General features: G+C 39.8%; 1 protein-coding gene across 1 annotated transcript in view; it reads left to right on the top strand.

Annotated features, from left to right (window-relative positions):
* Nucleotides 1-1641: 1641 nt before the first annotated feature.
* Nucleotides 1642-25201, top strand: part of gfra3 (GDNF family receptor alpha 3) — a 49704-nt gene continuing 26144 nt past the window's right edge. The window contains exon 1 of the mRNA XM_044127319.1: nucleotides 1642-1769. Coding sequence (XP_043983254.1) covers nucleotides 1730-1769 — 40 coding nt within the window. The 5' untranslated portion in view covers nucleotides 1642-1729. The remainder of the gene's footprint in view (nucleotides 1770-25201) is intronic.

Below are 25201 nucleotides of genomic sequence, written 5' to 3'. Positions count from 1 at the left end.
TTCAGGGAAACATCATGTTGGAACATGGATCAGAGTCCACAGAGTCTCAACTTTGACCTCACTGAGAGTCTTTGGGACGTGCAGGAGAAAGTTTTTATTTTCACTCAGTGGTCAGACTCTCCCATCATCACTAGAAGATCTGAGTGAAAAAAAAATATGCCACAGTGGATGGAAATAAATCTGATAACCAGAACCAGAAGCTTCTCTGAACAATCCTGCAGTGAATGTGAGTTGGAATTAAAATCAGGAATGTGCAGTCCAGTGATGCTGCAACACCTGAACAACAAAGTGCCTTTCTGAAATATATTTCTTTTTCTAACAGTCTACAGTGGCCCAAGGTACTGAGGATTTAAATGAATGTCAGTTTGCCACATTTTGTCTGTTTATACCACAGATCAAAGTCAGAGGCAGTGCAATAAAATATTTGGGGTTAACTTTTTGTTTTGGTTGCAGTTTTTTTCTGACCAAGCAGTGTAAATATGATACCTGGTTTGTTTTGGTCTCTTTTTTAAAACAGCATCATATAATGTAGGCTACTATAGATTTGGTCACATTGGTATTTCAGCTGCAAAATTCCTGAAAACTAAAAGACACAAAGATCCAGAGGATTTTATTCAACCCAGAGCAGGAACTGGAACAAACTTAGAATCCAGAGAAACTATATTAGTTTATAGAGGAACTACTCATTACCTTAGATCAAAATCTAGGACCATCTATTTAATAAAATCAAACATGGAGAACCAACATCCAGTTTTATCAAATCATGAATCCAGAGAAACCCTTACTAGTTTATAAATTCTGATTTTTATTAAACATGGGAAACCAATATGTAGTTCTATACTTTTACCTTTTTGTAAACTTTTTATACTTTTATTTTTCTCTTGCGTTTCTTTTGTTAGTATTTCCTCTAACTCATGTAAAGCACTTTGAATTGCTGAAAATTGTTGCAGAAAATGTGCAATATAAACAAACTGACCTTACCTTATAAACACCAGAAAAGACATTCTGTTTCCACCGACAGGAACATAAATGGACTGAGACAAAGTATTTGATCAGCAATTTTTTCTTCTTCTGAATAAAAGTCTGAACTGTTTGTGTTATTATACCCTGAATCTTGGTGCAGTCAGACTGCTCGCTTATAATGACCTCAATGAGGCACTGTTTTCATCCGACTGCCCCTAAAGGTGAAGATGATGATGATGATCTGTGGGGAGGAGGAGGAGGAGGAGGAAGAAGGGATGTCACCAGTTAATAACCTCAGCCTCCCCCTGCCTGTCAGCATCATGATCGCAGAAAGCACCGGGAGCTCTCCACGGAAGGAGCCGCGTCGTGATGACCGACAGTGAGCGGAGCTGCAGCCCGTGACGCCCGACGTTTCCTCCACCCAGCCGGGTAGATATCTCAGCGCTGCGCGGTGGGATCGCTGGAGCCTTGGCACACACACATACACACACACGCTCAGAAGCTGCCTCCGTCTCTCCAGAGTGCACTTCGAGACTATTCCTCCGAGGCTTCTCCTTCTCTCCATCTGGGAAATTGAGAACTTCGTGGGGAGCAGACCGCTGCAGGCGGAGGATAAACGGACCCACGGATAGGTGTCCGCCGGCCGGCTGCGCGTCTTTCTGCGGCGCGCAAAGCAGAGCTGCTGGAAGTGTTCCCGTCCCGCCTCACTAGTCCAGTACTCCCTCAACCCCGAGCCTTCGGACCGGGCGTCCCGAACACGACCAACATGGTTCTCCTGAGGTTCCTGCTCGCTCTTCTCCTCCCAGGTAAGAGTCGCTCTCTGCTGTGATTCTGGAGACCAGAGCCAGAAACAGAAACCGGCTCCTTACAACTTTACCAGACACGATCACTGAAAGTGAACTTCACTTGTCTTCTTGTTTTCTGATCCAAACTTCATTCTGGACTTTTTTTCTGGACTCTCTCCTCAGAGGGAGGATAGATGGAACTTTCTCGCGTTTCAGCAGGAAATTCAAGATAAAAAATGTGAATATATTTTAGAGTCAGAGGTTAGTTTCTGGTTGTGGTTTAGTGGGAGAAAGACTGTAACTCTACTTACATAAAACGCCACTAAGCTATGCCCTTCCAACTGAAAGGTCCCCACTGATCAACCTGTCAATCAGTCACATGTCAGGGTTATTGGAGGGAGTGTTCCTCCCAGTTCCTCCCAGTTTACCCAGCTGGATGCACAATTACTACACCAGTAGCACTTATAAAGAAAAAAGGAACATAAAAATATCTTTCAAAGGAGTGTAAACATATATTTCTCCCGTTTTCCTGAAAAACATACAGAATATGCAGATGTAAAAGTAACGCAATTCTCAAATCGTGCTTTAGTTATGATCAAGATCTCTAAAACCTTCAGGAGAAGTAATAAAATATTTTTATGGATAGTTTCTGTAAGAAAATCTAGTCTAAGCTATGGGAAAAAAAATCAGATTTACTTTTTTTTTTTTTTTTTTTTGCTCTGTAAATCCTTTCCTCTTTCTTCCTCTCCAGAGGGAACATGGATACAGTAAAACATCTGGGAATTTTTTTGAAGCTTTTCAGAAGTTAGTCTCCTTTATTATATTTTAATTCAAGACCAATTTTGTCTGATTAAAGGTCTCGATGCGACTCGTGCTTTCTCCCGGAGAGCGGGGCCTTTTGTCTCATCTGAACAACAAGCCGGATCTCCTGAGGATTTGATTTGCACCACATGTTCAGCTGCATTTCTTGAGAATTTCAGATCCCTTTAACACAAAGTTATTTATCTGAAATGCTGCCTCTTGTTAGAATAAAGGGAGATAAATTCCTTGTGGGTGTGAGCGTGCTCCAGATGACCAGCTTGTTGAGTTCAGCTCCATGTCTGTGTGTGTTCCAGGCTTCAAACTCTGGAACAAATTAACACCAATAACAAAACAAAAAACAAAAAAAAATCCCCAAAAAACAATGAGCTGTGAATCATACCATATTTAATAGGTGTGGTTGAAGCTGCAGAAACCGTTTTGTAATTTCACACTGCAGTGTGGAACAGGTTTACAGGTAGATGCTGCTGGTCCAAATTCACTGCAATTATCTGGCTCCGGAAAATATGAGAAAATATTCAGGCTCATAATTCAAGGAGGCTGGGTAGTTTTTAATATCTGAAGGAAACACAAAAGGTGAAATAGTTTTTTACAAACAAACAAACAAACCAAAACAAACAAAAAAATAACACAGGCAGTTTGTAGGACTCAGAATGGGCTCTGGAGGAGTGATGGGGGGTTATTGATTATTTCATCAGAAAAATCACACAGTCAGAGGGGATCTTTCAGCTGTGCCGCGTTTGGACACGTTACCTGCTACGGTCAAATATTTGTTCAACTCAAAGGCTTTAAGACGAACTGAAAACTGGACGTACGTGATGTTGATGATTGATTTTTAAAAGACAAATTTGCTTCCAGAAATACACTTTTTGTGTGATTGAGATGACATTTTGTTGGTCATGCGAATAAGGAAAAAAAAAATTCTTAATCTCTGTGGGATTCTTTGCATTATAAATAATATAAAGAATATCTCTCATACTTGTGTTTGGTCGCCAGGCAGAGTTTATGTTCAACTGAATTTCAGAAAATTGTGTGGTGTAATGGTAACAGGGTCAGTGATATTGAAGCAGTCCACTGGACTAGCTGTATGTAATTTACCATCATTTCCTGTTTATTATCTCACTGGATGTTTTGTAAAGATATTTTTTCTCAAAAAGTAAAGAAGAAAATAGAAGAAAAACATAAAGCTCCATCTGCTTGGTGTTTTCAGTTTGTCCTCCTCAGTCCTTCCAGGTGCAGGCGGCCGGCTCTCCCATCAGCGCCTTTATCAGGGCCGAAGCAGAACTAATGAAATTCTCCCACGGTGGATTTAAACGAGAGCTTGTTCTGTACTGCGGCATGGCCCTTCTGTGTTCATTAGTCCTGTTAATGATTGTCCAGCGTGTTCTGATGCTGTGACGTTGAGTGACAGGCTCATGTATCTCCAGGTCCACCCCTTTCACCCCCCCTCCCTGAAGGCTTTCAGGTCGTGTCTGACTCGTTCTTTTTTTCAATCTCAATCTAAATTCCCCCTCGGATTCAGCTGCGCGTCAGAATAAATTGTTCAAGTCGTTCAATGAGGAAGTGCAGTCAACCGACACCGGTGTGCAAACACATTTGGAGCAGCGGTGTTTGACGTCTTATCGGCGCTCAGACAGGTGTGCGTGTTTGTGTGTATTTTTAGGGGGTTGGAGTGAATTTGTAACATGGTTCACTTTGCGTAGACGCCTCCTGGGAGTTTTCCAGGACATAAAGTGATACTGATACTTTGGAAGTGTAGCCGTTCAGCAAACAGGTCCTCATCACTCCTCGTTGGCTCTCCTTTAAACGTCCTCATGTCTCTGGACCGGCTGCATCACCAGGGGACAGTCTGGCAGAAATGGATCCCTGGGTTATGCTTTCCTTCTCCACATGCAGAAACCAATTAATAAACACAGATAACTACATGTCTGATAATACTAAGAATTGCTCTTTTTTAAATTTTCACACTTAAAGTAATGTTTCCACATCTGATTAAATCAGCTGGGTTTTCATGCATCTGGACATTTCTCCATCAATCTAATTGTTAATAATTAAAATGCATTATTTTTTTGTTGTTTTAACAAATAGATGTTGCAGAAAGTGGATTTTAAACGATATCTGCTCACCGTACAGTAAACAGATGTCTGTGTTGTTCCTCCTGCCCTCTGATGGAATGGCCCCCTGGGTGGAGAGCCACAATGGCCAAATCTCACCACCACTTTTTCAGTAACTGTAAGCTCATGTTTTAATGGAGATTTTTGTGTTATCGTTTTCATGGATTTTTCATGTAGCACAGAAACTTTCATTTGGTTCTCTTCCAGATCACTTCCTTCTGGGAGCGGTACACATCTAGAAATCAAACTGCATCATTTTCTTACTTAATGAAGTCATTAAATTTAGTAGTGTTTTGCTCATCAGTCGGTTCCTTTTCTACACCCGTCAGTCTCACCAGGCCGTCACAGGGCAACAAACCAGATCAGTCCGTCACAGTTAGGATCTCTCATTACCTTCCTTGTGTTTTGTTCCTTGCTGTGAGACAAAACCTGAAGAAAACCCAGACCTGCTCCCAGAGAGCATCAACACAATATCTCTGCATGAATTCAGCTTTTAGATGATCGCTTTTTTCAACATGTTTAATCTTCAACTTATCAAACTATCCAAAAAGAGCAAAACCATAGATATATATTTATTTGTTTTTATAACTTTGCTTAAAAGAAAACTAAACCTTTAAATAGGGAATAGAAATGCTATAAACTTGATCATATATATTCATTTCATAACAGAGTAACTGGCATTATGATTCAAAAACTCCTTACAGAAATTGAGATTCTAGTTTATCATTTTAAATCAGCATTCCAGGCATCATATGATCATATGGTACTTCCAAAAGGTTTGGTTGTTACTCTGACCATCTAAACCATGAAGGTTCAGAGGGTGGCCCAGGGGCCAGATATGGCCCTTGAAATGACATTTGTGCCCAGACCACAAGTCAAAAATGGTAAAAAGTTAGCCTTCAAAATAGAAAATTGATGAATTCAAAAATGTGAAAATAAAGCAAGCATCCAAAGTGCTTTGGTTTGGATCTCTAATTGTACACAGATTTCATAAAAACTGTTTATTATTGAGTAAGTAAAACAAAACAAACAAAGGAATTACAATAAACCTTTTTTTTTTTTTTTTTTTTGCATTTTAATTTAATTAGACAGATTTGGCCTCTGGAGCAGAAAGTTTGGGAACCTCTGATTTAAACTAATGACATCACAATCACATCATATCTGAAAACATATTATAAACCAACTGGACCTTCATGGTAAACAATCTAGAGTTTGATTAAAGCAGACCAGACAGGGCTGGTGTGGATGAACCCATGCCTGGTGTACCCCAGGGCAGTGTGATGGAACCTCTGAGTAGGAGCCAGAGATGGTCCATACGAGAAGACATGTTGGAAAAGAACGTGGCGACTTCCTGTGGCTGTGTGAGTTTTAGCTTGATTTCAGTAGCTGTTTAGTTTGAACCCTGTTGGTTTCCACAGACTTTTACTCATTCCCACCAGCTGGTTTCATCTTAGGGACCTTTTGAGACATAAAGCAGACGCAGTTTGCACCATTTTCACTCTCATCCTGATGAGAATAAGCTTCCTCAAAGCAGTAGGATTCTTCTGTGCTATCAAATATCTTGAGACTCATTTATTTTTAAGAACGACATCTGTCCTAACACTCCAACACTCTGAACTCATGCATAAATTGGGCCTCAGTACCTTTTCCTTTTATGCTCTTAATTTAGCAGTTAAAGAATTGGATACACACTGCATGAGTTCTTACTCTGCTGGCGTGTACGCGTGCGTATGTGTGTGTGTGTGTGTGTGTGTGTGTGGGCGTGTGGGGGCGTGTGTTGTTCCTTATTGATTACTTGCTTTGGGTAAAAAGCCAAAATGATTAAGAAAACTCTTCTCCCACAGAAGAACGCATATTCATACAAACACACATATGTCGGGTGGTTTTGGCTCTGCTCTTTAAGCCGCCTCACCTTTGAAACACTTATTTCTGACGATTCTTCCACTGCACTGCAGGGGAGCATGCTTTGAACAACAGGGGCCATTGCAGTAAGCAGACGGCGAGATTGAGACTGAGAGAGGACGTCTTATCTCTATTGATCTGTGGTGACAGATGATGACGTCTATGAAAAGCAATGAGGCCAGTGAAATGAGTATCATAAAGCTGCTTTGATGATAAGTGTGGAAAGAAAAAAAAAGCAGCTTGGAGTCGGATGGCGAGGCGATCATCCCGGGTCAGACCCGGTTAGACGGAGGAGTGAGGATGAAGAGGATTAGAGGTGAGTGAGGGGAATGAACTTGGTGAAAGAAGTGAGGAAATCCATCTTCCCTCTTCTGTTACATTTAATGAAAAATGAGCAGCGGACGAGGCTTCCATCCACCTGCTTCCATCTGATCTGGAAGCAGGAGTGTATGCGCCGTGTGTGCCTGCTGATGAGTGTGTGTGTGTGCCGCATGCTTCTCAAAGGGAATCGGTGTGTCTGGGGGAGTAGTTTGGAGGTCTTCTGTGTGGTTTGTTGATAACTGGGATTTGGAACTCAAACACAGAGAAAGCAGATGGTGTGTTGGCTGCTGCTGCCTTCACTGTGTGTTTGTTGAGTGTGTGAACAAACATTATGCTGCGTGCGTGCGTGCGTCTGCGAGTGTATCCTTATCTCAACTCCACTCCGGCCCCGAGTCAGTGGTCCCTGAAGGTACCTCTGCTCTCTGCGGTGAAGGTCTGGGCCAAGGCTTGACCTCGTGTCCATCTGCTATCATAGTGACAGATGTGTCAGAAATTGGCTTCAGATCTGTGGTTGGACCTACAATCCCAAGTTAGTCTCTCTGACAGATTTGGGATGGCAGCAGGAACCACTGACTTCCATTTCCTCTTGTTCTTTAAATCCTACAAATGTTTGGAGGCTCTCAGCTTCAGACGTCTGCTTGTTGTGTAACGTGTGAAGCAGAGTCTCTGAGGGAACGTTCATTATCTGTGGAGAAAAATAAACACTGCCTTTTCGTTCACATTTTCACTTTTCAAACACTTTTGACAATTGAACCACACGTCTTTCTAAAGGTAAGAAAAAATTGTTTGGCTCTGAGTCAGTTTGCTTCTTTGGCATCAATCACCCCCAGTTTAATACACATGTTGCCATTTCCTACTTTCCTACTTCCATTTTGTACCACCAAGCAAACGCTTTCACTCTGATATACTTCTATTTCAGTACATTTCCCTGCCTAGCTGGCCATTTCAGATGTCATAATGTCATAGTGGTAAAACTGTTAAATCATATTGTGTAGTTGAATTTCATAGTTTATTATTTACTGAAAAAATTGTTTTACATCCCTTTTCCATTTACTATGATTTAGGCAAGTTGGCTGGAATGAAATATGAACGATTAAGTCCTCTGACCAACCAGAATAACTCTAAGTGACCTCCTGCTGGTAGTAATAAGAAATAAAACCACTTTTCCTTCTAGTGGACCATCACTAACATATAGGAAATCATCATAGGTTAAATTATAGATTGCCAAAGGTTACAAAACATCCTCCCAGTGTTCTGATGGATGCAGAACCTCTCCTGACAGACCAGGAAAAGTACAAAACTCCAGAGATTCATCATGGTGATGAGGTTTGATGACCAGCTAACTTTAATTTACTGTTGCTTGAACTTCGGTTGGTTGAATAGTTTGGGGTAATTAATTAAGTTACAGCTGATTTCCAGCAGATACACTAAACCATGTTGTTGACTTATTGTTGTTCTGCATTGTTACCCTTCACATCATGGTGAAGGGTAACATGATTGGCCTTGTGCTAACGGGTTAGCCTGCCCATTGCATTCTTACATAATTCTGCTCAGTACTTATCTCCCTACTGGGATTTCTCCCACTGAGCTCATCAGTTTCTCAGGATGCATTTCATCTTGGCCAATCAGTGAACAGAATGAGGAGGTTTGAATTCTGTGCTGTTTCAGAATTGTAGTCTGTCTATGGTTGTGTCTTTTTATTGGCAGCAGAGGAAGTGAATGACCACACTTTCAGAGCAGAAGGGCAAAAATGGTAATAACAATAACTTGAGTATTATACATCAAACTAAGCAGGATGTCTTCATAGAGGATATTTATGTGGATCTACACTGGCTCTATGATTCCACTGCTCATGCCTCTGAAGGTCTTTTCAGATCTTTCAGCCTCCGTCTCCATCACAGGTCTGCTGGTGTTCAAAATGGTGTCCTAATTGGAGGGTTCTCTTTTGCTGCTGCACAGTTTCTGTCTGAATGTATGATCTAAACAGCATGAGAACATTTTAAAACAGTTAAAATCCAACCCATTCTTTGCAATAACCAGACTAAATAAAAAGCTTACCTAAAACATTTTTTTGCCAGATCTTGTTTGGAAACTTTACTCAAATCACAGTAATCCAAAGTGTTTGAAATAGGAAAACATAAAACCATCATTTACTTCTGCTCTTCCAGCAGTCATTTTCTCTTCTATAGCTTGTGAAACGCAGAACCATTTTCTTTGACAAGATTTTTCTTTTGTTGTTGCTTCTCACTCCGTTCCCCTGACAGCTGCAATTCTTGGCTGTTTGACAGATTTTCTTTCTACTGCATTTTTGCAGTCAAGATGTTTGGAGTTCGAAGTAGTTTTCAGTCATTGTGCATTTATTTTCTTTATGGCAGGAAAACAAGACGTTTCAGGCGCTCCGGAACTAAATGCATAAAACTTATGTGGTTTCATGTGTTAAAATTGTACGTACACAAAGGCAACAAAATGCCTAGCTATTTGGGGTTTCCAGAAAAAAAAATCTTTTCTTTGGATATTTAACATTTTTGATTATTTTCACAAATCAATTAGGACCTTTAAAATTAGGCATTTTTTTGGCAAAACAAAAGAAATCTTTCAATATCAAAGTGAAATCTGGTTTCTACAAAATAATGACAATTAAATCCAAATTTGAAACACAAAATTGGTGATTACCTTAATATTCATCCCCTTTAAAGTGACTGACCTAATTCAACAGAGCCCCCGCCAGTTGGTGCTTGTAGTCTCACTGCAGTCAGGTGACATCTGGTTCTGGAAGGTCCACTCACTGGTTTTCAGTAACCATGGCTACCATTAGCATGAAGACTAAACACTCCAACTAGTCAGATAAAAGGTTACTGGGATGTATCAGTCAGGGGATGGACACAAACAATCCCTAACAAAATGAACCTGGAGTTCAGTTATCATCAACATTAAATAAAAATTCAATGATAAAATGACAGCTATTTTCTTTTTTTGGTTACTATATTGTCCCCACCCTTAAATAATAAAAACTGAAAGTAAAACAAATCAGGAGAGATGTGTTGTTTTTTTTTTAACTCCCCACAAACAGAAACACTGATATCTATAACTAATGTCATATTTTAAGACTGAAGCTTATTGATCTAAGGTCTGGAAATGGGTGTGCTGGTCTCCGTTGCTGAGTTCTGTTTGGATGAAAGTGGAAGTTCAGCTTGTGACGGAACAAGGATGAGATGAGATTCTAACTCCCAGGTGTGAGCAGCGACTGTGATTGGTTCTCCTTGTGAGGAGAATATCGTACGGCCAGTTGACATGACACCAAGACAAGATGGCTCCGTCTCCATGTGAAAACAGAACAGACCTCCAACAAACTAACATGGTTATACGGTGACGTAGTGAAGCTCACTGTGTTTCTGCATTACCTGAGATATTTGAGGAGGCATATTTTGCCTTATCAGCCAACAATAAGGCAAAGAAAATGCTAAATATTTCGAATGAGTCATACATCAGGTCTGGAGAAATTCATGTTAAATCCCAAAGGTCTGAGGAGCGCTACACTGCTTTGACAAATAACTAAATGTGTTACTTTTCCTTTATCTTTGGCTACTTGGTGGTTTTCTGCTCTCTCATGGCTGTTGAAATACATTTTTGTTTGTATTTCATTTGGTTTTTATTGCATAAATATTCTCAGCAGCTCAGCTGTATTAATCTCAGACATATTGTACCCAGACAATTTGTGGAACATGCAGCAGTAATCTGTGGCCCCTTCAGACCCAGAGCCTCCAGACAGAACCATGTTGTACTGGAGTTATTAGATTGTCCTGCTGCTCAAAACTGGTATTGCTGGAGTTTATTAATCATTTATTTTATGATTAGATTTATTAATCTTCCAAATATTTGAACAGCCATGTTTTCTTCTATATCTATGTGACCTTCATGGCAGTGTCCGGCAGATGCTTTCCACTTGAGCAATGACCTAATAGTACATATCTGAACTATGTTTCGATCATGTATGTCAGGCTGCATATGAATATTTGAACCATAGCCTGAAAAGTTACTGGTTTACAAAGAACATTATTTAACATAAATTATGAACATGACATTAATTATTCACCCGTTTGTGTTTAATCAAACATTTCAAAGTTTTGGTGTCGAACTAGAGGCTGAATCCATATTCTGCTGCCACACTGGAATTGCAAAAGGTAACATTTTCAAATCGGGGAACATTTCTCCAGTTGAAGCAATCAGAAGTCTTCATTCCTCTCTGATCGAGGGCCAGCAAGAGGAAATCCTGCAGAATGCCATCTTGCAACAAGCGTGCTGCAAAGCCTCCGGTCCAGAACTGTTGAACGCTCCGTCAGCTCCTGCAGAATGAGATGCATTGGATTCAGAGTCCGAAATGACACTCAGATTGGAATGTTTTATAATTGATTTATTTTGTTTCCTCCACAAAAATGTCTGCACCTAACCTCTGTATGAAGCAAAGCATTGAAGAATGGGCTGGTTTTTATCAGGTTTCCTTTTTAGAAGTAAAGGCTTCTTCCTGGCTGAGTGGTTTCCAGCCCAAACAGGTTCAGTTCATATGTTGTGCACAAGACAAAGAACATTCATAAAGCTGGTTCAGGATGTAATTAACAGAACTTTACTATTGACAATCCCTAGACAGTATAGCACCTAATGTTTCTGTAAAGGCATCCAAGGTGTGTTTACAGTTTGCTATAATCCATGAAGACATATTGATAATCTCAAGGGCCACTCTCTGTATCTGAGGGACTCTGCTGAATCCGTCCTCCCCAATTCATTTTCTTCTCCTGTTCAAAGCCTCTTTACTTGAGGCTGCAGTTTGCTCAGTACACAGCAACACAACAGGAGAAGGCATTCATCACTGTGTGGGATGTTTCCAATCATCCTGACATTATCCATTATATTGGTCTTTGATCATAATTACACTAATCATGGCCCCTCTATTAGCACAGTGTCTTATAAACAAGGAAGTGGGGGAAATTAGATTTGTGATTCAGAGTCTCTAAATGTCTGGGATATGTGATAAGAGCTTTGCAGGTGACACATTGACTTCTGTGCAAAAAATTATTAGGAATCAGGGCACAGACTTCTAAAAGTTGGAGGTATAAAATGGCCAATTTATATTGTTATTTTTCAGCACTGTGTTCCACATGTTCCATTTTTTTATTATTAGAGTGGTTGACCTACCCTGGTGCTCCAGAACTAATTTTACAAGTGTTTCGAAGTTTGTGATCTGTTAAAAGGTCACTCAGACTCCAATTATGAGCTCTCAACTTCAGCTCTTTGTAAGGAAGTGCATAAAGTGAAGCCAAAGTCAATGCAGGGGCCCTCACATGTCCGGTAATCACAGGCTGCAAACACACAGCCTGCCTCTACTCAGCTTCACTCGGGTTTCAGGGTGAGCTTTTCACAATTCAGCCATCAGAAATGAAGGAAGGCATCAGAGGAAACTCCACTGGTGCATGACCTTATTATTGAAAAGACTGATATGGTGAGCATCATTAAAGCAGAAAATGGTAAGGTAAGGGAAAAAGAAAATAAAAATGTATCAGTTCTTACATTTGCTTTCATACTCATTTTGATGCAGGGAGCGTGAAAACAGGAAATAACAGGTTATGAATGATACACAGTACATCCATCTCTGTATTTTATAGCTGTGAAATAGAATATTTAGAAAAAGATGCCTAAGAGAAACAGAGAAAAACAATCGGATAAGAAAGGAGTTAATGGCTGCAGGTTATTGCAATTTGGAAAAGAAAGCATCAAAAATAATTTGGAAAAATATTTTTACACAAATGCAGAAATGACTCCTTGACAGTGTTTCAGATCCACTGATCTGAAACAACAACCAAAATAGTTTTTTACCTTTTGGTTGGGAAACGTTTCATTTCAATTTTTGGCAGAATATCGTATTCTGGAGTTAGTGAATTTATACAACTGAGAATTACTGCCACTGAGGAGTACATTTCCACCAAAAAAGTATTTTAAGGTGATTTTCACACTATTTACAAGAGAAGACTGGGATATTCTCTGATTTTAAATAGTTGGATAATTGAGAGGGAAAAGTCAAAATGGTCCAGGAATAAAGGCATTCTGTAATTAGAGGAATTGTAAATAAAGAAGACTGCCGTGGCGCATCAGAAAGCCCGGTGGACATCAGAGACGTCTTTGTGTAATTTTGTCTGTTAAATATAATCTACAAACTATCACCACTGCTTCTTCCCAGTTTACCATGAACTCACGCTTGGTGTCAAGGGGTTTTGTGAGATTTCTTGTATGATATCTGATTGCTGGAGAGTAAAATCTGTGTGTGTGTGTGTGTGTGGGTGTGTGTGTGTGTGTGTGGTGAACCAGGCAGTAGTTCTGCAGATACATGCTTGCGTATATGAAGCTGTAGAACTGGAGCCAGCAGAGGTTCTGCAGAATGATTAGGATAGAACAGGTGTATGTTAAGACTCCATTTGTGGCTGTACAGTACAGCACAGTGCTTCTGTAATGAATAATTGAACCAGCTTTCTGTTTACTTACTGATTACCTCACTCTCCACCATGTTGACTCCACTGATCTGAAACTGACATGCCATTTAAGTCTGAATTGATGGGATTATGGCTTTATTTCTTTATTATTTTTATTTTTTTATGCCAGCCACTCCTTATTATTGTGTTCTGTCATTCCTACTGAGACCTTTTTCCTCTCTTGGGTGATAAGTTAAAGTTTTTTTGTTTTCTTTGAGATGGCTGTCTGTTCTTCCTCTATTCATTCGACTGTGTTTGCCATCTCTTGCTATTCTAACCAACCATTTACTCCTCTATTTGTTCCAAACAATCCCGAAGTGGATGTGAAACGCATCACTTCCACTTTTCATCACAGTGCCAGGATTACTTTCACCCAGAAAAGCACTCTTCCTCCTGTTTGTCCTCAACACAGTTGTTGGGAGCAAAATTTGAAAACGTGTGAGCAGCAGGAATGTGTGGTGAGCAGGAAGAGCGTCTAGGCTGGGCAGCTGGAATGAAAAGAGAGGAACATCGTTGTGGAGTAGCAGTAGCTTCACCTCTTGCTTTGCACTTCAAACTAAGTACAGATCTAACTGTGTGGCACAGAGTGTAATCCTGTAGGAGTCTAAAGGCCAGCAGCAGCTGTTTCTGTTTGTTAATGGTAATTATATCACAAGCTCAGAATGAATGCCCTAAGGATTTATTGATGCTGAAGTGCATCATTATTAAAGACAGAGCTGGTGCTGAAGCTGCTGCCTGTGATCGGTGAAGTTGTCTTTTGTGATTTATCACGCTTCTTCACTGCGAGGAAGCGAGTGATCAATATTTTCACATGAATACCTATTCATTCTTCTGTCCTTCACACGCAATGTGAGCGATGGCTGCCGTGTTTTGTGCGGTTTTTATCCACAGGTGACGGGTTTTAATGGTGCTGATGTCAGGGTTCTGTCAGATCAGTCCACAACTTTTAGTTTGTGTTTACTAGAATAATGTTTTCATCAGGGACCTGCTAATCATCCTCTACCTTCAACAGATTCTGAAGGTAAGATTTCTTCTTTAGTACCTACAACGATGTTCTTGTGGTGTCTTTAGTTTTCAGCATAACTTTGATGAGTGTGACTCAATACACTCAGCTAGGTATGCTTCCACAATTATTTTATTCTATCCAGCTGTTCCCTTTATCATCATTTGTGATTTAGTTGGAATCATAAATGAAGATTTGTTGAGTTTCCCTCAGCCTGTATGCCCAACCAATCCAACCTTACTGCCATTCTTTTCTCTAATAGTTATCAGACCAGTCCAGTTGGCCATGGTATGGGATGTGTCAGTGGAGGACACCGCTAACTAAAACCTTAGTTGTGCTCTAAAGTACTAATCATAAATATTAGCTCTGCTAAAGCTCTGTACAACACAGTAGTTTGCAGAAACATATGCTAACGTGCTAAATTCAATTTAAAATATATCTTTCCTTCAAAGACTACAACCCTCTAACTCAGTGGTTCCCACAGATTTTCTGGGCTCCTGTATGGATTACAATTAAATCCCCCCAAAAAGAAAAACAAATTCAACTGAGCACACACATCGTTCAACCAGACATAAACCTTTACACATATTTTGTGTTCAAACTCCACTGAAGTTTATGTCACACTTCAGGTTTCAACAAAACACACTACAAACCATCTTTACAGTGAAACACTTTTAAATTATAAATTACATGCTCCAAGGCTGCACAGTGGAACAGTTGTTAGAGCTGTTGCCTTGCAGCAAGAAGGTCCTGGGTTCGATTCCTGGCCCGGGGTCTTTCTGCATGGAGTTTGCATGTTCTCCCTGTGCGTGGTGGGTTCTCTCCGGGTTCTCCGGCTTCCTCCCACAGTCCAAAAACATGACTGTCAGGTTGATTGGTCTCTCTAAATTCTCCCTAGGTGTGTGTGTGTGTGTGTGAATGGTTGTTTGTTCTGTATGTCTCTGTGTTGCCCTGGACAGACTGGTGACCTGTCCAGGGTGAACCTTGCCTGTAATGACCTTATATGTCATGTTTTTGCTTTTGTCTTGTTCTCTGTGGTCCGTGTTTTATTTTTTGTTGTGTTTCTTGTGTGAATGTGAGGAGAGGAAACTTCAAAATGAGAGCATGAAAACAAACATTTAATTACTTGAACAATTCTTAACAGTCATTAACCAAACCGTCAACAGAGATATTGAACTATTCACCTGAATGTTTACAAAACAGTGAAGTAAATATTGTTTAGAATTTATCAGGAAAAATCTATTGAATTAATTTTATTTTATTCCATAGAGGTGTGGTGGTTTTCTTCCTTGCTTTGGATCAGACATTTAGCCTGGATGAATTAGAATTACAAGTCCGATCCCTTTTTGTGCCGTCCATGGACACAAAAAGGGATCATGTTATAGAGGAGGGTGTTTTATTTGAGAACCTCAACAGCCAGTCTGCATTCTGAGGATAACATGGCTCTGTTGTTGTCTTCAAATCAAGGGCATCTACAGGTACTGGAGGGCTTCACATCCAAGTGTAGACTTTGATGTGGTGAAGAAAGAACGAGGCTGAGAAGAGAAGTTCATGATTACCAATTTATTTATGTTCTGCTTATGTGACATGGATATGAAGTGAAATACAAAGATCCTGGGTTCAAACCTCTTCCGTATTGTGGCTAGGTTCACCGTTAGAGATAAAATGAGGATTTCCATCATCTGAACAAATGTAACAGTAGAGCTACTGCTCATCTCCATTAGAGGACTCAACTGAGGTGGGTCAGGACTCACTGAGAGGACAAGCTGGACAGTCCCAGGAAAACTGGATGATGGATGGATGGATGGATTTGTTGAAGAATATGACACTGAAATCTATCTTCCCTAATTTTTCCTTGTCTAATTGCCATTTGAATACCTAATAATATGGAACATAATTTCTTATTTTCATTGATCAAAATTAATTATGCTTTTGTCACTGTGCTGCGCTCTTGTCTGGTGATGTGTCTGTATCCTCTGGGATTGCTAAATAAAAGTAATGTGTTTTAAAGACCATGCTTCTCAGGCAAACGGCCAATAATTTTATGGCCTGTAACTTTGTCATGCAGCTCAGCTAGCTTACAGAAAAATGACAAGTAGTGTAATTGCAGAATTGCTAATGGACAAAATCATTATGTTCTGTTTGTTCACTTTGGTACGATCATTTCAGTGACCCAGTTCTAAGTCAGCAGGGAGTCAAGAACAGAGCATGCTTTACTGCCTGCCACTGTCTTCTCTTCATAAGTGCCATGGCGTGGTGATGAAGATGTTTCCTTTAACATGGCGTCATCTCACTGCCCAGTGAACGTCCCCTTGGGAACAATAAAGATCATCTGATTCATTTTCCACATTGATCTAATTCTGTAATAATCAATTGAATACTGACTGACCTGGTCTCTTAGACTAATATATCACTTTAATTGGCAGCATATGGACCAACATGCAGTTCTGTTCCATATGAATGAGATGTGTATTGCAATATATTCATATGGCATATGGGCAGTTCATCTGAATGAACCACTCAGAACCACTCATAGGCTGCATTTGTTGGGATGTAAATTGACTGTCTTAAGGAAGTCAACACAGGAGAGACTCCCTTCACGCTCTGGGATCACAGAGCTGCTGTGCAACCAATGGAAAGATGCCCCATTGTTATCAACACAGCAGACGACCAAAACTAAATCCAACTACACTGAGATAGTTTCTTGCAAACCTTTCTTGTAAATATTTGAACTGCATTATTTTTGCAATTACTAAGAAGATTAAAACCTGTTTGCCATTAGAACTTATTCAGCTGCACTTGACAGGACTTGGTTTTCAGGATTTTCCATTCGGAATGATTATTTGATACGAACATACGGCTTTTATGTATCTACCTAGCTGGGGTTCAAAGGAATGACTCTGTTATAGGAGGCATTCTGTCAAAAACTTGAAACTGACCATATGCCAAGCTTTATGGAAACTGGCAAAACATAGTTCAATGACGGGATGCAAGTCAAGCTCTTATTCTATGAACTACTGACAACATGTCTGAGATTCCAAGCAAATAATGCAAAGAAAACAAGTTTATATTCATTTAGAAAAAAACAATAGTGCTTAAACAATAGATTAACATTACACACACACACACACACACACACCAACATAATCTCTCTCTCTCTCTCTCTCTCTCTCTCTCTGTCTATATATATATGTAAATACTCCTAGATGTAACTGTGTTTGTATTTTAAATAAAAGCAAACAGATACTTGGCCTGATTCCATCTATCTTCAAGAAATTTGTTTTAAAGGCAACAAATCATTTGAAATTGGAATTAAATCTTCACAAACAAATAGAATGATATAAATCCTAACATGAAATGTGTGTAATGTTAATTTTTAGATCAGTCATCTCAGTAATGATAAACAAAAACCTGCAAATACATGATGACTCTGTATAGCGCTAAGGGAAATCTGGCTTTAAAACAAAATGTCACATTTTCATCAACTGTTTTTTTTTTTTCAATTCTTCAAGACTGTCAGGTGTCCATAATTATTCTGCATAATTTCTGTTTTACTATGATTTACTGACTCTCTCTACGATAATAGTTTTTCTTGGTTAATTTCATCTTGATCAACCCACAGAAAACAGTGGATAGAAAGCTACATTAGTATTTGCTTCTATTCACAAATTTGCATGAAAATTGAGGTGAAATTTATATGAAATGTAGATGACAGCTGGATGTGCCAGAGTATTTCAGAATGGGATGGTGCAACATCACATCAGTTTCAGCTAACCCTTCCAGGAGTCCCTCTGTATTTGATGGTTTTCATCTGTATGAAAACAGGCTTGACGTAATAATCTGGAATATTAATGATCCCTTTTCTCTGCTTTTAGAAGAGCCTGAGGAGGAAGTCTGTAGTTATAACCCATGTCATCAAGTTATTATACAGGGATGTGAAAATCTATTTGGCCCTTAGAGATCTAAGTTTAATATCAGGCAAAGATTACCTGATTTTTACACTAGCAGTCTTCAAATGACAGGTTAAATTGAAGACTAACCTTTTTTCCTGGGTCAAATGTCAGTTAAACCAACCTGTTCATCTGTGACAAAGTCACCATCTTCTAAACCTGATAACTCATTGTCCTAACTGGTAAATGTTTTTTAATCGCTGTGAAGGAATTTGGGTGCTCTTTGAATTCAACTCAGCTACATTAGTTGGTTTTTCCAACATAAACACCCAGATCTCACTGCTCCGTGGGATTTGGGTGATTCCATCTTTGTCCAGACAGGAGTAGCCTGGTAAACACCAGCTTCTTGTTCTCCACTTTGCTTTTGACGATCGGCTTCTGAGAAACGATTGCTTGCCAGAGGCATGGACTCTGCTGAAGTGTTAAATGACTGGACTTGATTTTACCGTATCGCTAACCTGTGACTATGGAAGACAAAGCCCTGCAGGGTGCCAGCTCAATCATGAAGGAAACTACAGTATGAAGTTACAATATCTTTGTCCGCAATAAAATGTCTTTAATTTAATTAATTTTGACTTTAATTACTATTAATTATGAATATTTGGAGCCTGAGTGGCTTTGTTCACTTTCTCTGCTAACATTGTGAAACTACAACCGTAAATAGACTGCAAATCTAAAACTGCGCAAAAATCAACGTTAGCATTCACCACCTCTTCTGTTCACTGATTGGCCAGGTTGCAATTGCAATTCTGATTTACTGGTGTGCTTTGGATCCTTGTCATGTTGTGTAACCCCAATGTACTTGACCATTTTGTTTGATTTCTTTAGGCCTGGTTTGTTTTTTTTCTGTGGTGATTTTAAGTTAGACTGTGCAGTGAACACTTATTATATATATATATATAAGACAGTTTTATAATACTTCAAAAACCCTGCAGTGTCCGCTGCCCTTTACTTGCCCTAATAAAAATAATAAAAAAAGTCACCAAAGTATGAAGTAAACAGCACAGTGAGTACTGGTCACTCTTTAAATACACAGACTGACTGATTACAAGTGGAGTACTAGAGAATGTTGTTTTGTTGTTTTCACACAAATCTTCCTGCTTTCACAGCCCACAGTCCAATGGTAACACTACAGATGTCCATTGTCTTCTAATCCTCTGGTGGTCGGCCCAATCTCTCTGATGGTAGAAAGTCAGTAGAATGTGACTCTCCCATGTGATGCTGTGGAATCTTACAGGACACACAGTTTATGATTTGCCACTAGACTGTAAACTGATCCCACATTTGGGAAAGAAAGAGTCTTAGTGCCAGAGTTTAGAATCAGGCAATCAACGTGGGTCAGAATTTTTCTGGTCATAGATCAGCCTTTGAAATTATCTTTATTTTTGATATTGCAATTAGTATGAAGACTTTTTTCTCCAACCCTGCTTCATTAGATTATTTTTTAAGATGTTTTTTAAAAGAAAACATTTTCATTGATTGGTGCTTCAAGTCATTTCAGTGACCTTAGTGGGTTTTTGGTCAATTAACATAGTGGTATTTCATTCATGTGTCTGTGTTGTTCATTTCAACATTAGTCTGAAGCATAAGTAAAAAGGAAAAAAAAAACTTCTTTAGAACAAATCTACAAAATATAAAATTGCATCTTCCTGTGTCTTCCTGGCAGCAGCCAGTTACTGCATGTTGGCATTTTGGATCATTTCGCTCAGCTTGTTTTGCTACATTTAGCAAAAGTTTAAGTCAACTTTGTGACTTAAACAAGTCTACAGCAAACTTAAGACCATTTAAATTGTCTTCTTTCTGAGCACTGATTGGCAGCTGTGATATATCTCACAGTAAAAAGGTCAAAGCTCTTTAAGTGTAGCTGGAAGCGGATGGCATCCATCCATCCATTCATCCATCCATCCTTCCATTCATCCATCCATTCATCCATCCATCCATCCATCCATTCATCCATCCATCCATCCATTCACCCATCCATCCATCCATCCATCCATCCATCCATCCATCCATCCATCCATCCATCCATCCATGCTAGTTCTGGTACCTATCTCCAGAGGTCAATGGGCAAGAGGCAGGGTCACCATTGACATGTCATAAAGAATAAATATAAGACCTAAAATCCTTTGGAAAAACTCTTGCACATTTCAAGTTACACAGGGTGTCAGAATCAGAAACAACTTTATTGGCCAAGACAACAATATGAATATATGCATGTGTACACCTATTGTCTGTGTTCTTTGAAGGCAGGTTGTAATAGTGTTATAGAGTGGTATGCTTACGCAGGCTGAAAGTTGTTCATTGTGTGGATCAGACAGCCTGGGGGAATGAATGCTCTGCAGGGTGGCTGGGAATAATGCTCTGTAGCACCGGCCCCAGGACAGAAGTAAAAACAGTTTGCGCGCAGCATGTGTGGAGTCTGCAATGATATTTGTGCTCCATTTCCTGACCCTACAACTGTACAGAGCCTGGATGTCAACCATTAATGCTTTATGAAAACAGCATGTATTACAAATTTCAGTCAGGGTTCCAACAATATTACTATACGGATTTTTTTTTTTTCAAATATAAACATTTTACCAACTTCTTTTTAACTCTTCAATTAGGCAAATGAGCCATACTTGTGTATTTAGATCTGAGTGCTGCTTTAATACTGTGGAACAGGAATTCTCCTGACATCTGAACAGCCTGGAGCAAATAGATAAACTGTATAATATCCTGTAGCTATAATGACCTGCTGTGCTTCATGTCATAGTTTGGAAACAGCAGAGTCTTTGTCCAAAAAATCAGCACATTGGTCAGTTTCTGTACTGCTGAGATGTGGGGGTCCTCAGGGGCCCATTCTAGGCTCTGCCCTGTTCTCACTCGCCAACAGACACATTAAGCTGGAATCAAACCCACAACTTTCTGATGTCTTTCTGCAGACTTCTATGAACCCCATTTTTTCACAGCTGGAAAACACTGAATGGTGCCCACTCTCCTGCGGTTGGGAAGATATAAACTTTTACCCATGAATTGAAAAAAAAGTCTTGAGGATGATCAAGAATGAGAACCAGGAACTACTGGAGCTCCAGCTGATCGTGTTTTACACGATAAAGACTGAGGCTGCCAACACCTTCATGTTTGACTGAATGTTACAGCAACCCTCATGGATCAACTAAGTGACTAATACAGAAAGGTTATGGTCAGATGGGCCAGAAATTTAGTTTTTTGGTGAAAATGACCAGAAGTATGTTTGGAAGAGGCAAAGTGTGGCTTTAAACAAAGTAAAACTGGATCAACTGTAAAGCATTGTGAGCATAATCCTGATGGAAGGTTTAACTTTCAGTGAATGCTATGTTGTTTTCTTCAGTGGTTCTTGCTGCAGCGCCACCACAGGCAAGGAGGGGAACAGGTTGCTCAAATCTTGTTTGTTTTGGCACAGTGTGGTTTGTCTAAAAGCAAACCGCACCAGCTGAAAATGGAACAAATACTGACATTTGGGTTCTGAATTATCCTTCAGAAAGTCGTGACCTCTTGTTCCACCATCCAGTCTGTATGAGGAAAACAACTGATTTAAAATAAACTCCTGCTGAGAAGAGATGGCATATCCAGCCAGAGTTATGCTAGATCAGAGGTGCCCAAAGTCGGTCCTCAAAGGACCGACTTTGGCCCCTGAAGACCCTGCATGTTTTAGTTCTCTCCCTGGTGGCACCAACAACCTTTTCAGCAGGTTAATGTTCTTGCTAGGCCTTCTAATGAGCCATCATTTGATCCAGGTGTGTTAAACCAGGGAGAGAACTAAAACATGCAGGATGCCGAACCTACAGGACCAACTTTGGGCACCACTGCACTAGATGCTTATTGGTTCATACAAAAAGTGTTTACATGAGGTACCACTTATTCACTCAGACTTTATTTGGACTGTATGCATGTATTTAACCATGTGAAGGTTAAAATTCTAGCTGTAAACAAATCATCAAAGTTCCATGAGAGATAGTGACATTTTAATGGAACAAGAACAGTTCATAGAAGTATTTGAAAACCCCAAATTAATATGTCATTTACTTCCAGAATTCTAACCAACACTGCAGATATTTGTAACCAGTTGCTTCCATATGAAGCAGCAGGTTTAAAGCAGTTCTAATTACGGTATCATCCTAGCAAAGCTTGAACTGAGCAAAAGTGTCTCAATCAGTTTGTCTGCTGTGTGCGTGTGTGTGTGTGTGTGTGTGCTTGCTGAAAAGGCTCCCAGCTTGAAGTATGTGACATGGACATCAGTGTTGTGTTTCCTTTACACTGCCGCTAGAAATGGGTGAACGCTCTGCAGAAGTGTGACCATGTGCTGCTGCGGGGAGACGGGACCACCTCTGGTCAGAGAGCGGCTCCGAGTCAAGCCGTCGGCGCCGAGCTCGTTCTACCGAGGGTCCGCAAACTGAGCTGTGGTGGAGTGTCAGGATGCAGTGCTGCACAAAGGCTGTTTGTTCAACCTACAATGTTTTATGTGTGTGGTTAGTCTTTCATCAGCACACTCAGTATTCAATTTACATACTGTCTACTGATCCGGCACTGAATGTTAAGCTGTTTATGCTCCCTCAGCCACTTTATTCTGACACTGAGATGTGTGCGTGGATGTATGTGTGCGTGGATGTGTGTGTGTGCGGGTGTGTGTCTTAGACAGATTGCTTCGCCCCCTTTGCCCCCTCCCCTGTGGTTGTGCAGTATTGTGTTCTGGTAATAATGATGGGTTCTGTGCTTCCTAGTCTCCCTCCCAGCAGGACAAGCACATAAAAGGGTCCTTCTCAGGGTAGTCGTGTGTGCGACGTCTCTGTGTTGTTATTTTGCCACTGCATGTGTGTGTTTGGGTGTGAAGGCGTGCACATTTCGGTGCGAGTGTAAGAACATCATTTTCGGCTGTGCATGCTGATTGTGCTTCATGCTGTGCGCGCGTCCAACCCATCAAGGTTCACATTGGTACTCTGGTTTTCTGTTTCTGCCTCCATTTCTTCTGCTCTCTCCTGCGGTACGTCTTTCTCTCTCTCTCTCCATCTATCTTTCTATTTCCCGATTTCTGCCTCCCAGATTTTTTTCGCAGTCTCCAGACTGTCACATGCTGAATCTTTAGAAGAGAGCCTCCTCATGTTTAATATTGCTAATAAAGGCAACCATATAGTAGGGAACAAACCATTCCAGATGGATGAACTCTGAATTCCATACAATATAAGATCTTTAAATGAATTTGGAGAAACCAATAGGAGCCCTGAGCTTTGAGCCCTGACACGTGGCATGCAGCAGCTGAGCTGTACACGAGGAGCCAACGAGGGCGGAAGTCTTGGAAATGATTTCTTGGTCCTTTTTTTACACTTATTAATGTACGGAAGCATTTTACTGCCAGAGATTGGAAATAAATTCAGGAGCCGTGTGTCGTGAAACACATCGGTGTCTTCATGGACCCAAATATCTTCTCTTTTAAATGAGAACAGTAAAACAGTAACACGTCTTGGGATTTTTACGTCATCTACAAAAAACAATGTGGGAAGAAGGAGCAAGCCCCTTTATGCACTTCTAACAAGTCACAAAGTGTCAGAGGACTGAATCTTTATATCTTGTTAAAACAAGTTTTGCATTTTGCTGTAACATAAAAATTTCCTGTAATAACAAGACATAAAACTTATCTTGTTTTAAGGAGATTGTTTCTCTCTTTAATGAGTTTTACAACTTGTTTTATCTTGAAAGTTTTTCAGTAAATGAAGATGCAGCTCCTGAACTCATTTTTCAGGTGAACAGGTCAAACCTTTTCTGCGGACAACCAAGCTAGGGCAAAAAAAAAAAAAGATACATCTTACCTTATATATAAATGCTTGTCTTTCTAAGTAACTCTCCAATAAAGTGTCTGAAAATACAATTTAAATAATAGATCGTTACCTGTTAGAAAGTGATGCTGCACATTGTTAGTTTCTGCACCTCCTGTTTTTAGCTGTAGCTTGTTGATCCACTTTTCTCTTCTTAAATAGCTTTTCTGCCTTCTAATGCACATTGAACACAAATATATTAAACAGAAATTAACCCTCAGAGGGCCAAGAGGAGCAGCATTTTCATCCACTGCTGTTTTTTTTTTCCAGTTTTATGGATGTACCAGGAAAAAACATTTGAAAAAAATCAAAATTGAAATTAACCCATTAAAGTCTCTGCCCTAATATAATTTGAAGCATGCCAGGGTAAATTGATTTAAAAAGAAAGTATTAATCAATTAACACAATGTGACTGTTGTATATCAGGCAGTAGTTTCTATTTGAGCATTTTAAAGTTTTGGTCCTCTGACATGTCGTCTGACTCTGTCCCACCAGGATACAAACACTTTGCACTCCATGGAAGACAAATGTTTGCCTTCAGACTACATTTAACTTCTCTCCCACGACGTAATATGTTTTCCAGGCTTCACACAGTTTGCTCCATTTTTAAAAAAAGAAATATTAAAGGGTTCTAACACATATTTTGTTCAATTTTATAGGCGATTCTATCCATAAAAGGTTGTTTTTATTGTTTAAGAGACAAGCAAGCTTTTGTTATTTTAAATTTTAGATTTGAAAACAGTTTTCCTCCATTTGCCATGGCTTGACATGTTTTATTTATAAAGAGAAAAATTATTCAACCTGAAGTTATGATGAAAAAGGTTTTCCCTCTATTTGACTTTGGTGTTTGCTTTTTATGCCACATTTTTAAAGCTTTGCAACACGTGTAGAGGTGGTGCAAAACCTGCTTGCCATGTTTGCTTTGAGAGTGACGATGGAGAAATTTTCTTAGCTGCCCTCTGTCTTTTTACATCTACAGAAAGCAAATGACAGAA

The sequence above is a fragment of the Gambusia affinis genome, linkage group LG09 (assembly GCF_019740435.1).
Source record: "Gambusia affinis linkage group LG09, SWU_Gaff_1.0, whole genome shotgun sequence".
NCBI lineage: Eukaryota > Metazoa > Chordata > Actinopteri > Cyprinodontiformes > Poeciliidae > Gambusia > Gambusia affinis.
This window is presented reverse-complemented; position numbering and strand designations above follow the sequence as displayed.